At 27.2% G+C, this 27,902-nt stretch overlaps 1 protein-coding gene across 1 annotated transcript; it reads left to right on the forward strand.

Moving 5' to 3' along the window:
- The first annotated feature begins 422 nt into the window (after nt 1-422).
- Nucleotides 423-27,902, forward strand: LOC135953859 (uncharacterized). Its single transcript, XM_065503873.1, has 7 exons — nt 423-522; nt 689-832; nt 3,831-4,245; nt 25,276-25,469; nt 26,695-26,791; nt 26,865-27,083; nt 27,503-27,902. Exons 1-7 carry the CDS (start codon nt 508-510, stop codon nt 27,688-27,690), a joined length of 1,272 nt encoding a protein of 423 aa, XP_065359945.1. The 5' UTR covers nt 423-507; the 3' UTR covers nt 27,691-27,902.

Consider the following 27,902-nt stretch of genomic DNA (forward strand, 5'->3'; position numbering starts at 1 on the left):
GTTTGCAATTGTTGCTGTTGCTGTTGGTTACTTTTTGTTTATTATTATTTAATCTAATTCTGCCAACTTTGACAGTGTTTATTTGTTGTTGGTTTTATAGTTTAATTTTTGTATATTTCTTTTTATTGTTGTTGCTGTTGTTGTTCAAGTACAAGTATTAAACATAATGTTGTAGTTTCTGTTGCTGTTTAGCTTTTAACCCTCTTTAATGTTGAGTATTTTGTGGTTGTTTTTTTTTAGTTTTTCATATTTTTTTGTTTAATTTTTTTTTATATTTTATTTGTTACTATTTACTACGGGTGGAGTCTGTGTATGTTTCTTTCTGTATGCGACGAGAGTGTTTTAAGAGTTTTATGTTTTAGTTTTGTTGAAATATTTTGTATATAAAAGCAATTTCCTTCTTGGTTCTAGTTATCAGTTGACTACAATACATTGAGTCGTCTACAGCTCTGGTTTTAACAAAAAAAAAAAACTAAACTAATTTACAAAAAATCCTTAAATAGAAAAATGGCTTTCTTTAAAGTGAGTGTTTGCTATATTAAGTGCATAAAAAAAATATATTTTGTTAACAATAAGGATTAAATGAATTGATAATTAAAAAAATAATTCCATGAATTATAAAAATATAAATATATTTATGTGTTTAGTGTGTTTTTACTGAAAGTGTCTGTTTGTTTTTATTTCGTAGTCCTTGATCTGCTTGGCTGTTGTGGGTGTTGCCACCGCTGGTGTCTTACATGGTGGTCATGGTGGTCCTGCTTTGTATGCTGCTGCCCCAGCTGTTTATGGTCATCATGGTGGTGCTCACCCCGATGAGGGTTTGGATTATCATGTAAGTTGATGGGAAATTGCTTTGAAATGGATATAAGAACTCAATATAATCAAAATCGATTTCATTTAAAGTATGAACAAAACAAGTGCATTACTAAGAAAATAGGTTTAAAGATTTACAGCCAGTCTTAAATTAGTTAATATCTAAAGAGACACTAAAAGTTTGTTTCAAAAATATCAATTCTTAGAAGATTCGGTTACAATATTTGGTTCTTGGAAATTATTGAAATTCTTTTCAAAGTTTTAATCAACATATAACTGATCTGATTATTTTTAATTATAAAAGCAAATTACAAACATTTGTATATAAACATATTTGACTTCTTCTTCCAAAATTGAAATTTTTAGAAAAAATATTTTCTAATCAAGCCATTCACATTTTGAAGATTAAAATAAATTTCTGTCCAAATTACACAACATACTGTCTTAAACATGCTAAAATAAACAGAGAATAGGATTCGCAATATCCATCATTCAATGTTTTTATTAACTTTAAGTCCATTAATTATACAGATATACACGATTTTGGACCTAAGCAATCAAAAGTTATTCCAGAAGTTATTTAACTCTCTAAATTAAAATCTTCACTCCATTTCCGAGATAATAAAGCCAATAATTTATTACTATTTATTTCTCTAGTAAGTGCTAAAACCAGAATAAATCTGGACAGATGATTCTCAGATTATAATTCAGTTAATCAATTTACATTAACATTAATTCTCATCTGCTAGGGTACTACAGTTGGAATATGTTAAGTTGTGTTTTTATTTTTGCACATTTATTAATAATTTTCTACATTTAACATTTATTATAACCATTATTTAGCAATAAATTATATTTCGCATCACATAATAGCAAAAATACATTAAACAATATCTTCGTTCTCCCACAAAGTGCTGCGACAACATATTTCATGTCAAAGAAGATAAAATTTCATTACAATGCTCAACCACACTATTGACTTGTTTCAGTTGTTTCTTAGTAAACTATTACTATTACCTTTTTTAATGTATGTAAATATGATAATTGTGACATATAAAAAAAAGAAGAATTATTTGCAGACAATACTAAATGACATAAATAATGAATCGCTGCACATTTACCAGCCAGTCAGTCAGTCAGTGGGGGAAAATTAGTAAAACTTGCATGATCGCACACGCAAATTTATACAATAATGTGGAAAAACATTGTTCATTGTTTGTAATTAGTTAATGGTATTAAGTAAAATATTAAAAAAACAACCTTTAAGTTTCCGTGGGTTTTAGCGAACATATGAAGATATTTTACACATGATGGCATTTTAAGGTACTTTTTACAGAAATCATACAGGTGCACTTATGAATCATAAATTACTGTTAAAATGTTTTATATTAGTGTAACAGACTTGAAGATTTATGTTGTGTTTCAATATGGGATCCTTATCGAGAAAAGGTTATAGTAAATTCCAGACAGCATTTTTTTAGTTTCCGTGAAATGTTTGTCGGGTATAATTAAAATTCGGTTTTAGATGTAGTTCTGAATCATTCGGTGAACAATATTTACTCGTATTTTCTCATCCACAGTCATTTTAAATTGATGAGAAGATCACTAAATACAATTTCGCTTCTGATGAGCAAAAAAAATATATTTCGCTTTTAAACAAATACAGTTTTCTGTCTAAGTCTTTTGATTTGTTCTAATAAAACTAAATTTTTTTACTCTTCTTCGTGGTGTTAGAGAATAAAGAAGAATTCATGATCCGAACATTTAAATATTTTACCGATGAACATTACGAATGATAAAAAAAGTTCATACAAAATTATCTAACAGGAAACAAAAATCGCATTAAATAGCTGGTAAAATTATATCAGAGATGGAAAGTGCATCACATGTTGTTAAAATACAATACATGATGTTTTTATGCCGACCACTGATCTAGATCATTACAAAGCCCATTTAATATGTCCGTATTATAGATGAAATATAAATAAGTTCAAGATTTTTACAATGAATCCTTCAAATATTAAAAATATTCATTTAATATGTCTTAATAATAATATTTGGTGCAGCCGAAAACAATTGTTTAAACTTTGAAGTGCAAAATTTAAGTTTTCAGCTTTTACCCTCTTATTCATAATAAAAATTTTATTTTATCAAGGGGTTAAAAAAATAAATTTTGTATGGAATTTTTGTTTTATAATTAGATTATTACAAAATCTCTAAGAGAATATTTGTCTCCAATCTAAAGTTGCACACAAAACAAGATCGCTTCAACACTGGGCGTGTAAAAAAAGTTGTTTGGGTACAAAATAAGTTTTATTTCACATAAAATTCTACTTTGTTAAATTTCCCAGAAAAAAATATTTTTTCGCAATAAAATTTCATTATCAACTCTTGCTTTTCAATCATTCAACTTTTAATTTCATTCAAAAGATTACAATGAACAGACATGTGTGCATATGCCGCTTGCAACACATGTTATTCTATCTTCTATTTTTTTTCATTGTTTTCAGTTTTATTGTTTATTTCTGCATCGTATATATTCAATGTTTAATCATGTAAACTGACATACTTCAGCGAATAAAAGCTATAATCAAATGTAGCACATCTATTTGTGTGCAGCAGTAACTAACTCTACATATATACATATTTCTGAATGTGTGTGAACATAGGCTTGAATATGTGTGGCAGACATAATCTTTCAGAAATGTTTGTAAAGCCGGTAATTTTACGACACAATTACAGCTACTGCTATTGTAGCAGACACTGTTTTGCTACCATTAAAAAATAGTGTATTATTTCAGTGCTGTGCGTTTGTGTGATAAATACATATTTTGCGATTAGAGTTTTGATGTCAATAATTTGTTTATAGCACTAGTGATCATAAATGTAAGCAATTCAATATTAATATTCCAAACCACAAGGCGTTTTAAAAATTTATTAAGCCAGATTTTGGTTTAGCTTTCTTTTACTTATTTGTCTTCTTAAGCTTTACAATAACCAATTATTTGTTTTTGCAGTCTTACCCCAAATATCACTACAACTATGGTGTTGCTGATTCACATACCGGTGATGTCAAATCTCAACATGAAGTACGTGATGGTGATGTAGTCAAGGGCTCTTACTCTTTGGTTGAACCTGACGGTTCAGTGCGTACTGTTGAATATACCGCTGATGATCACAATGGTTTCAACGCAGTCGTTCACAAAACCGCTCCCACCGTACATGCTCATGCTCCTGCCGCCGTAGTACATGCTGCTCCCGCACCAGTCTATGCTCATGCTGCACCCACTGCTTATGCTCATGCTGGTCCCGCTGTAGCTCATCATGTTGCTGCTGCTCCTGCCATAAACTATGCCTCTGTGGCGCATCATGCTCCAGCTGCTGTCGCTGTTGGTCATGGTTACGGTGGTTATGCTGGTCATGGTGCTCATGGTCATTATTAAGTAGCCATTTTAATTTTCTCGTAGACAAAAAAAAAACAAACCCGTATAAACTTTGTAAATTATTTAGTTTAGTAAGTTAATTACCCCACAAACCCTTATAAAAATCTCCCCCAAATCTACTAAATACTTTCTCCCCGTTGACGACCTCGATGATATTAAGGATTATTGTTAAAAGGCAATCTTGGAAAAAAAGCAAAGAAGAAAAATAACAAGAAGGATAAAAAGCAGTGAAATGGCAAAGTCTCTTCACAACTCAACTCAACTCATACACATTCTTTTGTATATATAATTTCCTAACCGATCTCTGTCTCTATCTATCTATATACATACCATAAATAAAACTTCTTACGATCCCCATTTACACACTCACTGTCTCATATAAATAGTCTCTCTCTTTATAATATTCATCATATCTTTTAGAAATATACATATGTATCTCTAGATGTATAAAACTCCAGTTACTCAAATCAACATAAATACATACCTACCGATTTATTCATCCACTTTTAGTTTGTCACTGCCTTCATCAGTTCATTAATTTAAATGCTCTATTCATTCAACATAATTTTTGTTTTTGTTTTTTTTTTATTATAACATGACGTCTCCATGCCACTCATCCATCATAAATGCAAAATGAACAAACAAAATTGCCTCTAGTGCTGGAAAAAATATAGAAATCCACAACAACTACAACGAGTATTGTATTTAATTATGTGTTTTTTACTTAATACTTTTGCTTAAATATAATTTATAAGTTAAATATTTTTTACGATTAAATGAAATGCGTTCAAACGCTCTGAAATAAAGGAAAAAATGTAGTAAATTTGATGAAACAAAGAAAAAAAATCTTAAATCTATTTTAAAGTTTTTATTCAGGGGTTTGCTACTATTACTTTGTAGAGGTTAATTAATAATGGACTGGCTTTTAAATTTATTAATTACAATACATAATTAATTTGTAATTACATGATATATAATTGGTTTAACATGTGTTGGGAAGTGATTGAATTAATGTTTTAATATTTGTGACAAATTGTTGAATTAATATCAGATAAATTAAATAATGGCATGAATCATTATTAAATACTTGGAAAAACTCACAAATAACATTTTCATATTAATAAAATTAAAAAATATATACATACATAGATTTTTGGTAATTATTCGAACTTTATATATATAATTTGAAAGTAAATTTTAATTAGGCTTAAGATCGTTTTTATTATACTATATTTGTAATAATTCAAAGAATATCACTGAATACTAAAATTTTCAGACCTGACAAGGGCGTCATCAACAATCTATAAATAAAAACACACATGGCACAGTAAAGACTAAAATCAGTTTCCAAACTCCAGTTTGATTTAACGAATCAACACCAAGGAGTAGGAAAGAAAAACACAAAATCATACATAGCTAAATTGTCAACCAATTGGTTTCAAATCCAAAAATCCATTTCAAATTTCAAAAAAATTGGATTTGAAATATGGTTTCAAATCCAATTTTTATGGCATAAATTAAATTAATCATGTCAGAGTTTTAACTTTCAGCACATTTAATGTCCATGGCATATAAATAAATTTAAACAAAAAATAATCAATTGGACCACGCCCTCACCCTACGCCCACTAAGGTATCCAGATTGTTGATGACACACTTGGCAGGGTAAAAAATGCATTCCAATTTGCCAATTGTCTAAAAATTTTAGTATTCAGTTTTATTCTTTGAATTATTACAAATAAATTATAATAAAAAAATTAACTTAAGCCTAATTAAAATTTACTTTCAAATTAAAAAATATGACAATTATGAACATTCCACTTTCAACTTTTGTAGAATCCATTCGCAAACGGATTTTGTATTTCTGATTTCAATGAAAATTAATTATACATTCAAAGTGGTTGTCTCCAACAATGGGAAAAGTCCACAAAGCTTTATAAAATTATGTCCATAACAATATATAGCTCTTTTAATAGCTCAAAAACTACCATAAATCCATTAAAGAGTATCACAGAATGAGTGAACTCTCTTCTACGTTAGTTCGGTGCTACTAATGTTGAAAATTATTCTCCGTAATACTGTAAATTTGAGTAACATCGGATAATGTTTTGAGGTTGCACATTTTATTTAAATTTTCAAGTCTTAAGTCAAGGTAGCAAAATTTTTCAAAATTAAATATTGATAGATGCTTAAACATAGAAATTAAAACAATATAAACCATTTCAAATTTTAAATTTTTTTTAAATCGGATATCGAGGAAATTTAGTTTTTGGATACAAATTTGTTTAAATTATTTTCAAGTATATAATTGCTAATAACCCTTTAATATCTAGGGACAACATTTTACTAAAAATTAGTAAAAATATATATTTTTTTTCATTTATTGAAATTATAAACAATATTTTTAAATTTCGGTTGAAACTTTTTTTTAAATGGGATTTGAGATATGCATGAAATATTATTAATATTTTTTCGTATCAAGTTTTAATGAGTTAGATAATGTTTTTATAAATGATTTTTTTAAATATTTATTTTTTTATTTTAAATTTTGCTACTTTCACCCAAAACTCGATGTTTAAATAAAATATGCAACCTCTGAACGTTATTCGATTTGCTCATCATTTTATATTTTGACAACAAAGATCAATTTTCGAAAATTTATTAATCGAGTTTCATTTTAATCGAATAGTATTATTCGAGTGCACGATTAATTTTTAAAAGTTCATCGATTATAAATTAATAAAATATATTTTAAACCAGAAAATTTTTATTAATTTGTTTGATAAAACTTAATAATAATAATACAAAATTAAATATTTCTTGAAGTATATCGTTACCATAATATAAAAAGGCCCCAACTCGTATTTTTGTTAAATATGATATATGAGCGGACCATTTATCGAAATAAATGAAGTACATTTTTGTTCATTTTAGGTCATTAGTATTTAAAAAGTTTCAATGTAACCAACTTGGAATGAAATTAAATAATCTATTGGTCTTGTTTCATTCATGTCCAAATGTTTGTTTATATAAACAACTTTTTTAATTTTAACTTGAAAATAAATTTATCCGATTGATAGACAACTACCGATCGAATAGCTATTTATACTAATTTGAAAAATGTTATTCATTCAAATAAAGAATATATTTTCTCCTCGATTATTCAAATGATTATTAATTCTTTGGTTAAGTAAAATCTAAAGGTATAAACTTTAATAATAACATGTTATTAAAGTTTCTAACATCAATAAATAAAATTCAATTTGAATAATTTTATAGATTGTTTTTAACTGGACAATAGTAATAAATTAATATTGTAATAATAGCTAGATTAGTATTGTAAATAGGATTTATTACAATAATAATTTAGCTATTACAGTTTATGAAATAGTGAGAAATTGCCTAATGAATGCCTGTTCAAATTATTGAACATGGTATATAAAACTATTTTATATTTGTTTATATATAATATTAATAATATGTTCTGAGTGTTAAAAGTATCACTTGTGTGTAGATGATAAATAAGACCCTTTTCATTTCATGTATTCTAGATTGTTATAAGATTTTAATGTTTAGCTCTTAAGGTTTTAATTTTAATAAATAAATCAATGTCTTACAAACATTCAACCAGTAAAGACTTCTTTTACTCTGCAAATTTTTACAATGCCATATAATTTAGCACTCCAAGCTGAATTTTTATATTCCTTATTGACTAGTATATAAAAAGTTCAAGTTCTGCTTAACTGATCCTTCCCTATGGAAGTAAGAAACGTTTAAAGAAATTTTAAAGCACAAGTGCTCAGCTGTGACCCCCTGTAATATAGTACCTTCGGGTAATGTGTACTACCGTTTTGTTTTTTCTAAATTTTGGCCACAATATATATGGATATTAAAAAAGTTGTGAAGCAATAAATTAGCTAATGTATTCTCTAATTGTTTTTACAGTTGAAAATTTTTTCCGTCAAAGGATAAAACATTTATGCGAAAATATTGTAAGGAACCCAAAAACCAGCATTAAAAAATTGGAGAGTAGTATTTAATACATAAAATTCATGAACCAGCTAATCATGAATGATTAAAAAATTAAATTTCAGTATATTTTTATTAATACAAACTAAAAAGTCGCGTTCTTGGCTTACATAGGTCCACATTACACGAATTTGGGTTACATTTTGGTTACTTTAACTATATAAAACAACCAAACATTAAATTCTACCAAGTAACTGTACCAAATTTTGTTTCTTACTTGAGCCGAAAAAAATGTTGAGCACGCGCATTCATTTCAATACAAGAATAAAAAGCCAACATATCAATTACTCATGAAAGCAAATGTGCAATTCTCGTTTGAAACAAATTGTAAAATGTACGACAAATCAGTTTTATCATACCTTCAATAGTTTCTGAAAAAATACACTGGTCCACATTAGACGCATAGTCCACAATACCCGAAGTTACTCTACAAGTTATATTTAAACGAAGTAGTTACAAAATCTAATTTAAAAATTATTGAATCATGCTCAATAATATGTATTTTAATTGAACCAGTACTTTAGAAGACTTTCTGTTTAATTTTTGATCAGCGTCACACATTATTGTTTTATGTGGTTTAAATTTGTATATGAACTTGTAGGAAATTGTAGGATATTTTGCATTTTAGGTGACGATATATTTTATTTTATAAATTCTTATATATTAATAGAAACTCCTAAAAACCAGTTTTCTTCAAAAAGTCTTCAAAATAAACCAAATTATACATAATTTTAATTGTGATCAATTATTGCTGATTCCATTATTTTTAAAACTTTTCCGTATACCTACATTTGTGCTAGATTTGAATTGACAACCATTTAGACTAGTTTAATATTTAAATTAACAAAATTATATTTTAATGGAAGTATTATTTTTCAGCAACATATTTATATAAATTTTACGATTTCATTTTTAATAGAGTGCTAAGAAATTTAAATGTAGCACTTTTATCATTAAACTTTATGCTTCTTTCTTAAATCTTTAATATTAACATAGCTGTTACTTACATTGCACCTGTTAGCATTGAATACTCTACAGAAAATTAAAGTTAATGCGCAAAAGTATGCAATAAATTTACACAGTTACTAATTCAATTTAAATTGTAATTATAAGGCATACTTTAAGGTGTTTGTGAAATAAAAGTCATTCTGCACATTTTTTCTTATTGTTTATAACACTATTTATTATTTACCAACTATTTAAGTCATAATTGACTTGAATACATTAATTATAACTGAGTCATTTCCTGTTAAATGCCACAACTTAAAAACAAGAAAAATGTGCACAGTTTAGAAAAATCGCTTTAAATAGATTTTAACATTAATTAAAAAAACTTATGACGTGGCTATGTGAATTAAAATATGTAGTTTATTTTGAGATTATTTCAATAGATTTTATGTGAATTGAATGTATGTAATATGTGTTATGTTTAAATTTCCTAACTATTATTAGCTGGTGTTTTAAACCGATATTAAATTGTTGAAAGAATGTATATAAAATAATATATGCTGCTTTAATTAAATCAGTTAAAAAATTATGCATTAATTGAATTAAATATCATTCAAAATCGAATACGTATACTCTTTAATACATGTAAAAGTTCTAACAATTATGAAAGTAGAGTATGGTAATCCCCACCTACCATAAATATGTATATTATAGCCGAATTTTATAAGAATTTATTAAAAGCAGTAAATATACATATAAACCGACTATCATACAATTTATTTTATTAATGTTGTATACTTGTTTACTGTAACCATATATATGGTTGATACAATCATGTGAATCGTAAATTAACCATATTATGGTTACCATAATCATGTAAATAGTTACTGTGACTATAATATTGTTAAAAAACTTGTATCACTTTTTAAATGGTTACAGTAACCATTCACATATATATTTTTTCTCTGCGTGTAGATTCCGAAAGTGATTTGGAAAATACTCTTACTCTCTACTGTTATTCAATAAATAGCTTCCTGTCTATTGTCTCTATCAAAATTAAATGTTTTGAAACCTTTGAACATTTTAAATTTACAATTTGTTGAAAATATCACCAACACTCTGTTTGTAATATCGCTGCAAGCATTATGTTGGAACCAAATATCATCTGCATCTCTATCTGCCAATTAGGGACTGGGTTAATTATAATCAAAACTCACCGGGAATCATTATCAAATAATATTTACTTAGTCCATAAAATACCACAATCACAATTGCCTTAATTTGTATTACATTAACTTTGATTAATTAGTGTAGCTTACAATAAAAATCATACATTTGTTAGGAATTTATAAATAACTAATGAAGTTCACTCGCTAAACGACATATGGATGAACGTGTAAAATACTGGTGTTTCATAAAAAACATCTTAGACAATGAATAAAATGAATTTAAATCAATTCGAAAACTAGAAGTTGACAACAAAATACGCAATTGTAACAAATGAATTCCAAGACAGAATTGAATGTCATCAGTCTACAACATGTTAGCAATTAAAAACAGAATAGAACAAACGGTAACTATTTGCAACAGATAAAAAGCTGCTAACAAAATTATTATAAATGACCAAGTGTTATTTATCGACTGAAGTCGGTTATTTGTTGAAAACACAAGTAAAGAAGATGTTTAAACATAATACTGATGTTTAGAAAACTGAATTATTTCATTATTGAATGGATGACAAATGGTGTTTGCTTTAAAATTTTAACAGAAAAATGTAAAGGTTAATAGAGCAGTTTTGAAGGAAAAAACAAAATTGAATTATTTATAGTAAAATGTAAGTAGTTAGTGCCACAAGCCACTTTTTTACATGATCCAAGTATTAATTCTTATTGTTTTTTTATAATTTTAACCTTGCTTGTAATAGTTTGCGTTTAAGTTCATATTTTGTATTATTCTTTAAACTGTTATGGTTTTTAATTAATTATTATTAAATTAAAATAATACTGGTCTAAGATTACGTTTTATTTAATTTGATTGTTTTGAATTTTTGGCTTGATGCCTCTTTTTACAAACTTGCTTTAGTGTTGTTGGTTTAGTTTAAGTATTTAATTTTATTTAAATATTATTTAACGCCTCGTTGGCTTTATAATTCAAAGTAATTATTTAACAAATTTTTATTAGTATTTCTTTTTTAATATTTTTTTTTATTGTTGTGGGAAAAATAACATATTTGTTTAAACTAGGAAGAGTTTTGTTTCAGATTTTAGTTTCTTTTAAAAGTTTTTAAAGTCTTAAGAATGATGAAAATGAAATTTCATCATTACCATAAATTGATATATTTATTATAGTTGTATTCTGCTTGTATATTTCCTACTTAAATATATGACGGAACAAGGAAGGGTTTGCTTTGTTTTGATATAAAATGTTCTAATAAGAATATTTGACTTTACGAATTGTTTTAGATTTCAAGAAATTTACATAATTTTGGAAAACGTATTACTAAAGTATATGAATTAATGTAATAAGGAAATGCTAGAAATGAATTTTTAATTAATTAAATTGTAAACAATGTGAAATGTTTAATAAACATGTGTCAAAAAAATAAATGTTGAAACTCTAAGAAAATTATGTATGTAGATCTAATTGGCGATTTAAAGTCATTAAAAATAACAAAAAAAAAAAGGCAGTTGTGATTTGTTTCTGTAATTTTAATTTGAATGGCTTTTTACATTTTTGGCTTTCAGGCAGTATTTATCTCGATAAAATCGAAATAAACTTTAAGGTAGGTAGAAAGACACATAAACAGAAAATTAAGATTAATTTTACGTAGACAATATATAAACACTAATGTCAACCCCTGAATTTTTTATTTCCTAAGTTCAAATTGTAAAATTTTATACGGAAAATTCGGAAAATTCATAAAAATATACCAAGCTAAATTATTTAGCTTTCCAAAACAAAATCATTTAACAAATTTATGAGTAATGCTACTAGTTTTTGTGATAACATGTTTTTCGGTTTTATCACACAAATGCTTGCGTATTCTTATTTTTATACCATTCACCATGAGTGGCAATGGTACACTATATAAGTTTGTCATTCCGTTTGTAATTTCTACACGAAGTATATACATATATAGTATATTCTGAATCGTTATAGATCGCGAATATAGACATGTCGGTCTGTATATTGAAATCAACTTTCCGTAGCCCCAAAATAACTTACAAACATTATTGATACATCCATATTGCTATTTAAAATCGTGAAAATCGTCCAACAAATGACAGAGATATGAGGAAAAAACCAGGACAATCTCGATTTTTGGCCTAGTTTTGATCTATAGATATTTCAAAGTCAATTGCAACGATGTATATAAGACAATAATAATTTGGACCTACAATGGGTCAAAATCTAGAAAAATATTTTTAACCCGAATTTTTTTTCCCAAACAAATTTTTTTTGACTCTTTTTTTTATTAATAAATTTTGAAAAAAATTTTTTTTTGAAAAATTTTCTAAAAAAAATTTTAATTTTGTTTACTTCAAAATATTTAAAATTTGTATTTTAAAGTATAATTTGGTGAATGTTATATAAGATTCGGCACAGCCGAATATAGCACTCTTACTTGTTTTAAATAATATAGACTACAGTATTTTGCTTTAGTTGAGGAGCATTCTGAATTTAAACTCTCATAACTCAGCCATTTACTGTTTAAAAGATAAAAATCATATCTTTAATAATAAATTCTTTAAAATTATTTAATTGCTTAAAGTATCATTTAAAAAAATTCAGGTTTTTTGACAAAAAAAAATTTTAAGAAATACCGAAAACTGCTATTAAAAAAAAACATTTTTTGCAAATGTGTCTGAAAAAGCGAATCGATCAGCCATTCATCGGTGGCCATACTTGCAACCTATAAGAACCTTAAAATGGTTCTTTTATATAGGAAGATCACAAAAGACTTAAAAATACTCTTTAGTCCCCTTTTGTAAGAAAAAAATAAGAAATCACCGAGTCTACTTTAGTTTCTCTCAGAGACATATTAATGTTTTTTTGCTCACTGTTGCTGTTTTGAGATAATTTTTCAAAGTTTTTTCATATAATGGGATGGGAAAATGTATTAACATTTAATTTGTATTTGATTAATATTCGGGAATATATTTGTATCTATGTTTTGTAATATCAGTTTTAAATAAATAATGTCAACTATCAAAAGGTACGAAAAATTAGCTAATTACATGCTAACTTCAATGATTTTCACTCCCTGAATATGGTTTCATGGTACCAAATGGTCATAAAACGATCATATGTATACTTTTCCACAAATATACCTTCGAATTTCCAATAATTGTCCAATTAAATGCTAGTATGTTAGTAATTACGTATTATTCAATACAATTTAGTTCATTGAAGTTAAAATAATTTGATATAATAATGTTTTTGTAAACATTATTTATGTCATGTAGAAATACCACAAAATATGTTTGTTTTAGTTTTTATTTAATAATACGAGACTCTTAAAGTCAAACGCTTCATAAAGTAGAACATAAAAACGTCTGTAGAATACAAAAGAGTTAAGAACTATACTTGAAAATAAATAATACAATAGTAAAAATAAATAATAAAAAAGTCTATTGACTTCTAAAACTAAATTAAATAAGTTTGTTCTTAATGCAGTTCTAAAACATAAAAGTAAAATGAGTATAAATTTGCGGCTCTATTGACATTAAATATTTAGTAAACATGTAGTTCATAAAGAAAAAAAATCATTACAGAATAAAAATAAAAAACTGGGATGTTATAATTTTAATTAAAAACATGTAAACAATTATATTAAAAGTTTATAATTTCACTTAATATAAATTGAATTGCATTATTTAACATAGCTTTCCGTATGTGTCATAATATAAATTTTTATTTACAAAACTATATGTTTATTTTAGTTATTTAACAGAAAATTTAAATTAAAAAACAAATCCAAAGAAATGAAAATGTTGATCTTATAGTTATGTAAAATAATAATAAATAAAATGACAGGGGTCATAAATAAATGAACACCCTACTGGAAAGTTTTTTTTTAACATTAAACCAGAGAAAGAAGTAATGAATTCATGTAGATTTGTTAAGTATTTTTGTACAATTCACAACACATTGTTAATCAAAATTATGTTTCAAATAAAATTTTTGAAAACAAAACTAAAAAAACACGAAGGTGGAGACTTTTTGAATTGTTGTTAGTTGACTACTGTCTAAATTTGAACAAGTTGCGTCATATATTTTGTGTTCATCAGCCATTGATAGCAGACTACCACGACTTGAGGAGGAATTGGCAAAAATTGAATTTCGTCTGCTCATTAAGCATTATTTTTACGGAAAAAACTATCATTCAAATAAAGTCTAAGCTTGATTAGTACTGTGGAATATTGGCACCATCACTTTCAATGGTATAAATGTGGTTTACTGAATTTCGTTGTGGCCCTACAATCACGAAAGATGCCGAAAGTTTTAGACACCCAGTTGAGGTCTATATACCCAAAACAAAATTAACGGTATGGTGTTGGCAGATCGAAGATTGAAATTGCTAGAGATTGTGGAAGCGATATGCATCTCACATGGCTCCATTTTTAATGATCTCTTGGATATGAGAAAGGTTTCCGCAAGATGACTGCTCAGAATCGGATGGAAAAAATTTTAGCACATGTGCAGTTTCCATGGCAAAAATCCATAAATTAGGCTTTCAAATACTCCCTCTTTCAATTTATTCTCCGGATTTAGCACCGATTGACTATTTCTTATTTCCAAACCTGAAGAAAGAGATTTGATTCCAACGATTAAATAATCTTGCAAGAAATACCTGTATCATACAAAATTTTAAGTTGCTCAACAAATTAAATTCGCTTTGGTTTGTCTTTTATCGAGGTTCTGCTCTCTTGATTCGTTCATAGCTTTATTTATATTGTAGAAAATGATTCGTTTCTTAAAGGGCCACAGTTGATTCATCAAATTCATGTATAAATATAAGAAACTTGATGAATTATGTACAATTTAATAACAAGATTGTTAACTTTCCTCATAAACATTTTTAATCATTTAAGGATTTTGAAACTACGAATAATACCCCAAATTTAGGTAAATTTCAATATATATTACTACAGTATTGATTTATATATTTGTGTATGCATTAATAATAAGTAAAGTACCAAAGAACAATCATTGCATACAAAGTATTGTAAAAGCATTGATTTGTCAATACAAAAATCAATCATGTTTTTCTTTTGCCACATTTTGGTAAATCAACAAATGTACTTCTGCTCTGATAATGTCAACGTCTTAACCTTCACTTGTGTAATTTGAGTTGACATCTTATTTCATCGACCACAAAAGTTATTGTCAACGATATTTGATCAATACTTCTTCCATATCAATGCCAATGCAAAAGTCCCATGCTTGTATAAGAAAACAATTGGTTTTTGTAAATTTAAAGTTAATTTTTTGTTTGTTTTTTATTTGCAATTTTCAATGCAAAGTTCAGTTCAGTAATATAAAGAAAACTTAAATTAATACAATCTACCTATCTAAGTATCTGGTCACTGGTGTTGGGAGGAGATAACAATTAATTTATAGCCACTGATGTTTAACAAGCTGTTACATTTTCATTGTTCAAACTTAACCAGCGGTGTTTGGTGTTCAACATCAGACACCAAGATTACACCAACCTCAACGCTGGCTAATAAAAAATAAAATGTGAAGAAAAAAAATGCGATTTTTATGTCAAGTGCATGTGTAAAGAAATGTGTTAATTTGATATAAAAAAATATAAATAAATAAACAAAACAAAAGTTTTTAGCCATCCATGGCAGAAAGTTGCAACATCGTCAGTGAATAAGTTGAAATTTTCAACAAAAAAAAAACATAATGTCACTGGTACATGATGACTGGCTGACAAACTCACTAACTGGCTGACTATTCATTTAACAATAAACAACGACTCATGGTCTAATTATAATTATTGTTATTATTAGAGACTGTTTTTCCATTTAGGGTATTTTTGAATTTTTCAACAAGTTTGCTTAATTTCATATTTAGTTCAGTGCCAGCGCTACGTTAAATAAGTTTAACTTAATTTTGACCACGAACCCTCTTTATGCTCACATACAACCACTAATTAATTAAGGTTTTTCTTTTGACTAGACTGTTTAATTTCATATTTTTGTTAGTTTAAATTTAAATCCTTAAACACGCATGAGACTTTTCATGATGTTTTTTTGAATTAAATTCAATTCGAGGTTACTACAATAGTATTTTATTTTATTTAGTGTTTGAATTAAACAGAACTTTTAACAAAATAACTTGTTACATGTTGTTTTTTTTTTTTTTTGTTATTTCTTTTCTTTTTCGCTTTACTTGTATTTTTTTTTTTAAACAATTATGGTTTTAATTTACTTTGAAGGTCGTTGCTGGCAAAAAACACAACAAATATTTAGTGGAGGAAAATTATAACAAAAAAAAAATTGTGGAAAATATTTAAATTTGCATAAGAATACAAAAATAGACACAAGTACAATGTATGAATTTGTGTTAGACTTAAAGTCAAGTGGTTGGCAGTAGAATGCGTTAATTGTGGGAATTTAAGAATTTATTATTATATTTATTTTGGGCACAAAAACTAACATAAATTTAAACTGCTATTGTCCAAAATTAATTTCATATTCATTTAGTTTAAAATCTAAATTTTAGTTTTAACGGTATTTACGGTTCTTTCTTGCAAAAAAATTAATAGAGAATAATTTAATTTCAACAGCAGAATTAACAATTAAAATAAGATTATTTCTTAACAATGAAGTATTGCGCAAAATCTATAAAGATTTAGTTTTTACACAGTCTTATTGCCAAATTCAGAATATGAATTGTACAATTTACCATAATTTGAAATTAGAGCAAAAGGGGACCATAAGCTATCTTTGAAAAAAGGACAAACGATGTTCTTAAAATATTTCTTGTTTCAAATATTTAATCATTTGAGCTTTAGTGTGTTGAGTTTTGTTTAAACATTTATACAGTAAATGATAAATACACACAGAGAAAACAGATTCGTAGTAGCACACATTCGGTTGCACACATCGAATTTTTCGGTTCTATCAACAGAAAGTCAATTAATAAAGAAGAATTTCGGTTGAAGCAACCAACATTTTGTTACCACTTCTAAAAATTTGTAGCCGCAACTGTAAAATTCGCTCACTAAGGTAAAATCATTCGATTGGCAACAAATTCGGTTGCTATCACGAATCTGTTTTCTCTGTGGAGGGATGTCTGAATTTTATTAATTTTTCAATTTTTGGAAACATTTGTATAATATTAATTTATTCAAAGTATTAACCATTGTGAGCTATAATCTTTTCCCATATTTCTGGCAACATATGAATACCGAGCCAAAATAACTGCTCAAACTTTGAGGCCAAGAAGGAATCAAATCAAAATCGGATACTCTTTTCCAAAGTGAAGCGTATTCCAGAGAGAACGTACTGCATCGATCGAAATAAATAGTAGTCGGACGGTGCACGGTCTAGACTATTAAGCGGGTGAAGCAAGACTTCCCAACCACTTCATTCTAAATACTTTTGTCGTGATATGATCATGTCATGACATATTATGGGCGTTTTTCAGCCACAGCTCGCTTCAACCGAATCAGCTGCATTCAGCAGCTCAAAATAGATAAGACCCTTTTGATCCCACTATATATACTGCGAATTACCTTAACGCAATAGATATTTGGCCTTGGATCCATGATTCGATGCAAAAATTATTATCTTTTATATCGTAGAAGCATCATTTTGGTCAAAAAAATCGTTTTCAAGATCTCTCAAGCTAAACTTCCCGCATACGACTCTTTGTTATTATATAAGTTATTAAAAACAAAAACCGCATTAAGAAGATACGCAATCATACACCCACTATATCAAAAGGAAGCCCATTGTGTCAATCATTCAATAATTTTTTTTTTATTTTTTTCATCAATTTATTTTACATTGTTGTCTGGCATACTCGTATTATCACCAAATAAATATCTTATAGCTGATCTTGAATTTCCTGGAAAATGAGTTCGTTTCGTCCACCATAGAGCAATACCGGGCGAAACAACCCCACCAGGTATCGGGGAATAATTACCTACTAAAAATATGTTAATTAATACTGTTATTTTTAGCTAATAAATTGTTTATTTAACCAATCTCAAAAGTGACTTTGAACAAGCTCATTAATCACATCTTAATTGTAATCAAATAGTTTTGAAACTAAGAATATTAAACTAAACATTAATTTCAATACTCTCATTTAGATTTTTCTTTCAAGTTTCAATTACACATTTAAAACAAACAGGGTCAAATCAAACAAAACAAAAAACGACAATTCAACTCAAACCTTTTCTAGATCATGTGAATTGAAAGAGAAGAACAAAATACAGAGCACAAGCAATTGTTTTAAGGGATAAATTATGTGAATTAAATGGTAACATTTTTCAAATAAATTGTTGGGTATTTCCAAAAATAATAAGAACAAACATTTATTAAATGAAAACTTAAATTATAAATGATATTATAACTCGTATTTATTATAGTGATGGTAAGATGGAATGAAATGAAGCAGTACATTTAATTGAAATTAAAAAAATAATAATCAAGTTTGAAATATTACACAGTTGGTCCTTTTTTATAATTGTGGAGCAATGAAATCTAATCTATCATTAAATTAAATAAATTCTAACTCTTGAAGGGCATGACCACAAATGAACTTCATAAATTAAAGATTTGCTCTTAACTTAACTTTAAATATATTCTTTGTAAATATTTAAAATTGTTCACATCAAAGTAATTCACCCTCCTGCCCACGGCCACATTGTGGTGTGTAGGGTATTAAATAAATACGAAAAACGAATTGAGTCTTATAAATATTTGCCAAGGTTGCACGTAATTCTATGGAAATCAGTTTATGAGACAAAGTACAAATTAAAGCATAAACTAAAAAAAAGTAGATCAGAAAGAAAACAAAAAACTATTCACTAAAACATAAACATAAACAATTACAAAAACAGTGAGAACCTCACAAATCGTCTGTGGTAAAGTACTTGTACTCGAACATAAATTGTTTTGCTGCTTGTATTTGTTAAACTTTTAACTACTATTTGATACTTTTTTCCACCGACAAACTACAATCCATTAATAGTTTTTAAAATGTCATAATATGTATTAAAGTCTTTAATTACCAGATTATGGTCAATTAAAAATGAGCAATTGCTTCACATTTCAAGCATAGAAAATAATAGAATATTTATAGAATCTAATTAATAATCGGTTGCAGTTAAAAAGTGGCAAAATGTTTTGCTTTTTTTTTGGATCGATTTAATTGTAAATAGATAATTATTGATACTACTGATTAGGAAATGTTACGATATTAAGAGGAAATGAGAATTGAAATTTAATGAAAAAATAGCATTTTATTTACAAAGTTTTCTTAAGCTAAATTTGAATTTGAATTGTATAAAAAAAATAAGTCTTAGCTTTACGAGGGTGATAAAATAAACAAGTAAGAGAGTAGTGTGACTGTATGATACCCTACACCTGTTGCGAGCATATGTAATAATAATGTTAATAAAATAGTTGTTGCAATAATAAGCTAATTTGTGGCGAATTTTATTTCTATAACACCATGTTTAAGCAAATTTGTCTTTATGAGTTAAAAAGAATTTTATAGAAAATTTTATTTAAAGCCTGATTCAATTATAAACTAATAATTAGAAAAATATTGTTACGAAATTATATATGTACATACACGCAGAGAAAAAACATGGTTGTGGTAACCATAAACTAAGAGCAACATATTATGATCAGATTTTTTCTTGTAGTCCAAAACATATTATGATCATTATTAGTATCATAAAATATCATAATATGTTCTGAAATAATCAAATTATGATAAAAATCAATCATAATATGTTTTGAAATAATCATATTATGATAAAAAACAATCATAATATGACCCAGAGTCATCATATTTATGACCCAGTTAAATCATATTATGATCCAAAATAATCATATTATTATTAAAATTTATTTTTGGAAATACAAAATTTTAATAGGATTTAGTTTTAAAGTACTAAATTCACAATTAAAATATTATTGATAAAATCAAATTTATTGTTATTCGCTCTAGGAAAGTTAAAGATAATATACAAATAAAACTATAGAGCGAATGGGAATTACAGACACTCAAAATTTACTTGTAAAAACAACACAGCTTAGACAAACACCAACACTCACAAATGGTGGGAAAACAGACTATTAAAAGTAAACATATTTTGTTTGCATCTTAAACATATTATGACTACATAATATAATATATTTACTTATTTATCATTATATAGTTGTTGTAAAAATATTTTGTTTGCATCTTAAACATATTATGACTACGCGTATATAAACTTAACATTTAATGGTTGTATATAAAAATAATATGTTTACCTAATTATCATTATTTAGTTGTTCGAAAACCATATTCATATTTATAATTGCGATGAAAATATAAACGTTTACAGTAACTATAATATTGTTGAAATTAAATTAAAACAACAATTATATGTTTACGACAACAATATATTGTTACAGAGAACATAGTATAGTTGTCGTAACCATGTCCAACCATGTTTTTTCTCTGCGTGTATGCATGTCGATTTAAATTGTTGTATTATGCAAATACATGTCTGTAAACAGTTTGACAATTCTAAAAAAGATTATTTGCATAACATAAAAATTGAGAATTATTTTTGAGGCTACATAAATGTCTATATTTTATTTTTAATATGTTACCATTCCACCAACGAGCTCAGAAAAATACAACTTGGGTGTTCCTTCTAAACTATCGATTTTATTCACGATTTAAATTTTTTAAAAAATCAAGAACATTTATAAGTTTAAGAACACGTATTTTATGAATCTGACCTCTGATTTTAAACAATAGTAAGATAATTATGTCCACTTTAGACTACAATATTTAAAAAATGAGATATTTATATCAGGAAATTGCAATTGCTCAAGATTGCATTTTTCTAAAGCAAATATTTGTTTAAATAATTTCAATAAGTATCATTGAAATGGATATTAAATCAAAAAATCTGACATCAGCTTCAACATATCGAGCCCTTAGCGCCAAAATATCGTAAGCGACAAAACACAAATTTTACAGGAGAAGGTTTTTTTGATTATAAATAGCTTCGTTCAAGCTATTTATTGGCAGCAAAAAAATTATAGTTTGTTCACATTGTGCATTAATTATGGCATTTACGATATATTTTTTTATATTAGGCTACTTTTATGGCAAAAACTGGTCGCTTACGATATTTATATTTTTCTTGTTGATTTTGATTTAAAGCGATAATAAGTTTAATTCTATATATGTATATGTATTTATGTTTTGAATTTATTTAAATTAAATATTAATGAATTCAAAAAAATATAAATTATTAAGTTAAAAATAGTTACATGTAGTAAGTAGATACATTAGAAGAGTTAAAATACATTTATCAAATTTCAGTGTCTATCAGCATCTTTGTAGCTTTCTGCAAGCGTGTCCTCAATTTTATCATCACTTTTCATATTAATATGCTCCTGATAATATTTTTTAGGGATTACTTCTGTTTCACACAAATTCCTTAAGTCTCTAAATTTTTGAATATGAGTTAAAATAGCAGTGTAAATTCTCTGCGAGATATTAAGTTTTCCCTAATTAAATTGCCACGTAAAAAACATAAGATAGACATGTTATATATCAGTGGATAGGGAATTTTTTCTATTTTTCAAAAATGTTTTTAGCTTTTGAAATTGAAAAATGCATGGAATACTTTTTTGAAAAATATGACAAAAAACAACAAAGATACAAAATTTTAAAATTGAAATTAAATTTTTATTTATGAATATTATTTTATGAAATTTTACAGTTATATAGATTTTTGTATTGAAAATGGAAAATTAAAACCAATTTCTAAATTTGTTATCGTGAATCCCGCAATTCCTAAAAAAGTTTTGAAAATCCAAAAAATGAGATTTTTTTAGATTTTTGTCTATAATTATTTATAAAACAATTAAGAACATATTGGGCCATCTAAAATGGGTTATTATATTTTGATATCGACTATGCGATTCGAGAATTTTTGCCCTAAATTTGAATTTTACATAAAAAATTGGCGTTTTTTGGGTGGACCTGGTCCTCTCGGTATCAAACATTTTAAAATTTTTTTCATTGGAAATATTTGATCAACAAGTATAAATTCCTTATACATCTTCTTAGAAAATTTTTAAATAATTAAAAAAAAAAAAAAAATAAAAATTAAATTCAAACTAGGGTAGTATTTTGAAACAATTTTTTTTATTTGACACTTACATTTCTTGATAGTCCAACAAAGGAAAATTAATGAAAATCTGGAAATATTTGGATCCGTTATTATCAAACAACTGGAGTAGAGTGGGTAAAAATGTTAAAATTTAATTTTCAAATGCGAATATCTCCTAAGCTATAATAAATAATTGATAGGTACGACGAGTTTTTTTGTATTGATTGACGAAGAGATTCTACATGTGTAATTTTTTAGAAATCAGAACACAAACGAAGAAATGCGATCGTTTTAAAAATTTAACATACCCGAAGTGTGCTACTTTAGGAACCCCTGTCCGCGCCCCTGGTTGGCCCATGTGGCCCTTATTCAAAATTTAAACTTGAATACACTTCCTCTTTGGGCATGTGAAATTTCATTCAAACCAGACTAACCATATAGAAGTTACAGATTTATTTCTCACTTTTTTTATATACCACTGTATGTCGCTTACGATAAAATTCGTTTACTGTAAAATGTAAATATTGACTTACGATAAAATCCTACCCCCTATATTTTTGAAGTTATTATCAATTTTGATATTCTGAGAACACTAAAACATCAGTCGGTCCATAAAATATTAATTTCTGCAATAAAAAAATATTTAGAAAATGTCGCTTACGATAATTTGGCGCTAAGGGCTCGATATGCGAATATGTAAAAATACATAAACCCAATTTTTTTAATTTTTTAAAAAATTAAAATAGGGAATAAAATCGGAAGTTCTTTGAAATTAGAAAAAATTTCAATGGAAATGTTTAAATGACTCTCAAATGTATGTGTCCAACGAATGTGATCAAGAGCGAAAGGCATATCGAGTTACTGCAGCACATCCATATTATTCAATGTATGGAGGTGACTAAAAAAGAACGTTCTCACAATCATCTTAAACATTTTATTAAACTAGTCTGTCAATGCGAGGGAGATCCGCTGCTCCTATTATTGGAAAAATATGAACCAAAACCAAATATGATCTAAAAATTTCAAACAAAAAATAATGAACTATGGATCGCACAATGTCCAAAAAAAAAAAATACTCAGCAGTGTTCCCAGCAGTTAGGACTATTTGAATTATATCAGAAATTAAATAGTTAAAGTTTTAAAATTATTATTGTTCTTCTGAGAAATCGATGGATATATTAATTATAATAGATATTCTATTTTACAACTTGCCTTTTAAAATCATCAATATTTTGATCGTGCTGTAAAGTAGCATCCAACATTAATTTTCATTTCGTAATACCCCCAGCAGTTAAGCAAGTTTGAAAAGTATCCCTTATAGACAGTAATTGTCACTAATATCTGATCACTTGGCTGACACCAATTTATATATTTTGGGTAATTTGACAACTATGAGCTATTTGTAATGCAGACTGAAATCAATTGGTTACTTTTTACATTACATGTAATCTAGCGTAAAGACAATTATCACATAAATGTCTCTAAGTAATCCTGAAGGATTGTTAAAAGAACTAGTCACGTAGCTAATTATGTAACTAGTTGTTACCGTAAGTAATAGGTTAACTGACTAGTTTAGAACAATCATCTAGAACTATATTTATTGAATGTATGTATTTATTCAATTGTCAACAAATTTGGTTGTTAATTTATTATTTTTGTAACTTTGGTATGTATAATTTGCTGGAACACTATTCTTAAGGAATAATAAAAATCGTAGTTTTTAAAACAAAAAATTAAAACAAAGTTGCAAATTTGTCATTGCTGTCCAGAACCACGAAAATTATAGACAGCAAATTTCGGGATTTCAACTTAAAATATATGTTATTTTTTGATATTATTAATATCTTCCTTTAAAAAATAACAAGAACAGTCAGGTGCTAAAGACTTTGTAGACTAATTGGTATCACAACATTATAAAGCTTTCACAATATATTAGCCAAAAATATGTTAGTCTAATAAGCAACCCCTATAAATCAAAACACATTTTAAAAAACTCTCTTGATTAATACACCTCTATTCACCACAGCTCTTCCGCAATATGTGTATGATAAACTCTTCTACAACATCGGTTACACTTGAGCAAATCAGCAAAATATACAAATCCAAACAATACTAAATAATGCCATAAAACAATCTCAAAAATTCAAATACAACAATGAATACATCTTATACGAAACTCAACTAAATAAATGAAAGAGAATAAAAACTAAATTATAATAATAATAATAAACATGTAGTTGATACTTGTATTGTAGTATTGTTGTTTTTGTTATTTTTATACCCCTTAACTGCTTAAAAGCTATTAGCCATAAACAAACTACCGGCTGTTATTGTGGCTTAAAGCACTAGTACTCATTTTAAACGTACTTATACCGACTTCTCATACTAAATGGAAAGAAAAAACAAATAAAACAAAAACAAAAACAAACAGCTGGTGGTGGTTGTAGACATTTTTCTTTTGATTTTTTTAGCGTATAAAATGCAAACTTGATCTTAGAATAGTTACAGTATTCCGGGCAAATTCAAAGTGTTCGAAACAGTGCCTACGAAATACCAAAAGTAATAATATTTAAAATAAATTTTTTATTAAAAAAAATAATAAATATATAGTGCAAATATTAAAGAAAATTTAATTTTATTTTCAGATTTTGAAAAATTAACGAATTTTTAGCGATTTCTCAACCTCATTTTACCAAAAAAAAAAAGAAAAAACACCAGTGTAATATTTTTTTAAGTGTATTTAAAAAAATCAAATATCCAAAAACAAACATGTCTACCATCAGCAAAGTGATCATCCTTTTTGTAGCCTTAAGCGCCACCGCTGTTTATGCACGCCCAGGTTATGCTGTGGATTATTATGTGAGTGTTATGAAATTTATGTCAGAAATAAGTGATTAAAAAGAATTTAATGTATGTATACACAAAAGGAACTAACTAAATATTATAATAGTTGAACTGTGTGAGAAAATTAAAAATCTTTCGAAATTGTAAACCTGAAAATTTAAATCAAATAGTGTGAAATTTATATAATGTTAAATGTAATTAATAAATTAATTAAATTTTAATAAATTTATAGCTTTATTTAAAAGTCCTAAAAAAATTGTTGTATGACAACAAACGTTTATTGCTGATAAACGTAATTTCCAGTGATTTATTCGTATTCGGCTTATTCAACTAAACGAATAAAATAAGTATTTGAATAAAAGTTATTCAAAAATTTTTTCAAAACTCACTACCTCACAGACAAAACTGATTCGTAATAGCAACCGAATTTGTGGTCAATCGAATGATTCTGCATAAGTGACCGAATTTTATACTTGTGGGTACAAAATTTTAGAAGTTGTAACAAAAGTTTGGTTGCTTCAACCGAATTTCTTCTTTATCCACTGATATTCTGTAGCTAGAACCGAAAAATTCTATTTCTGCAACCGAATCATTTGGCAACAAATTCGGTTGCTATTACGAATCAGTTTTCTCTGTGCAGTTCCTATATCCCAAACGAGTACTATGAGTGAAAATTTTACATGCATTCTCAATATTTTTCACACAACAATTTAAAATTAATTGCCCAATTCACAATTGATGTCGTAGTGTTGTAGCATTGTATATCATAAATATTTTTCAAACAAATTTTTCGAAACAAAAACAAAACATTAATAAAAAAATTACGACATACAACGATACAACGCTACGACACCAATTGTTAATTTGGCAAATAATTTGTTCATATCAATGGTAATAAAAATTCCTTAATAAATAAACATATTTGAATAGTAAAAGAAAAACAGTTTACTCAGTATTCTATAAATATTTAAAACATTTTGTCAATTCCTAATGCCTGCGCCGAACGCCTAAGAGTCGGTCGGACAATATGACAATATGACATGATAGGAGACCTTGTGAATTGACCAATTGTGTATATTCTTATAATATTATTATATTGGGAGAGTATTAAAATGTAAATTTAAGATGTGGTATCACAAGATGGAGCCAAAATAAATTTTCTAATAACAGAAACATAGACATTATAACCAACTACCAATTAAAACTTATTAATTTTTAAAAATTGTTTTGCTTTTTCCAGGATCATCCCAAATATGCCTTTAATTATGGTGTAGCTGATCATACAACAGGTGATGTCAAATCTCAGCATGAAACTCGCGATGGTGATGTAGTCAAAGGTAATTATAAAACACAATCACATCTCAATATTTTTGGCATTATTAAGGCAAACATTTCATTGCTATTTTACAGGTCAATATTCTTTAGTTGAACCTGATGGCTCCATACGTACTGTAGACTATACCGCTGATCCCATTAATGGTTTCAATGCTGTAGTTACGAAATCAGGACCCACAGTGCATGCAGTAGCCAAGCCAGTAGCTATAGCACCCAAACCAATAGTAGCCTATCAACCAGTAGTTAAACATGTGGCACCTGCTCCCGTGGTAGTAGCCTCTCCAGCTCCTTATGGTAAGTTTAAAAAAACAAACAAACAAATATAAATAATTTCAAGGGAAATTACAGCACTTTTGTAACGCCCTTGTAATGCCCACACCCCTTTAAAGAATTAAAATCCCTGCGATTTGTTGTTGGCTGTATGCGTCACCACTATCTAATGCCTAAATGCACTTTATAAAGACCCTTAATACCTCGCCACCACTAGAAACCCTCACCCACCAGTTTGCATTGCCTTTTGCCACAATGTATGTTAATTATTATTATTTTTTTTAAATTTTCGCAAAAATAAAAAAAACAAAAAAACAATTAACATTCTCATACAAATGAACAGAAACAGAAAAATGCATTGTCTTTCTTCTTCTTCTTCTTCTTTTTCATATTTATCTCTGTGTGTTTTTTGAAATTTCCCACATTCAAATTCAACGATGCAGGCATTGACACATATCGTATGTTGAAACTATTTCGACGTCATGCCAACTACAATAATGGTCAAATGCTTAAATTACGTCCCGATAATGAGCAGCAGGCTGAGGGTGTTGTTTACGACGACGATTATAGTGATTATGGCCAAGGCATAGATAAATCGGATTATCAAGGAGATTATGAACAGAATTACTGATTTGTTCATCAATGTTAAAGTTTTTGTTTTTTTTTTAATTTTAAATAAAGTTATTTAAACTCCAAAAAAAAAATCATAACAGAATTAAAACTAAATCCAAGGATACCTACCAATCACAATGTTAGGCGATCATGTCAGTATGAATATTTGGTGTTTTTTGTAACATCAATGTTGTTTTCAAATTTATGCATCAAATATTGATCAATAACCAT

This window comes from Calliphora vicina, chromosome 3 (genome assembly GCF_958450345.1).
Source record: "Calliphora vicina chromosome 3, idCalVici1.1, whole genome shotgun sequence".
Taxonomy (NCBI): Eukaryota; Metazoa; Arthropoda; class Insecta; order Diptera; family Calliphoridae; genus Calliphora; species Calliphora vicina.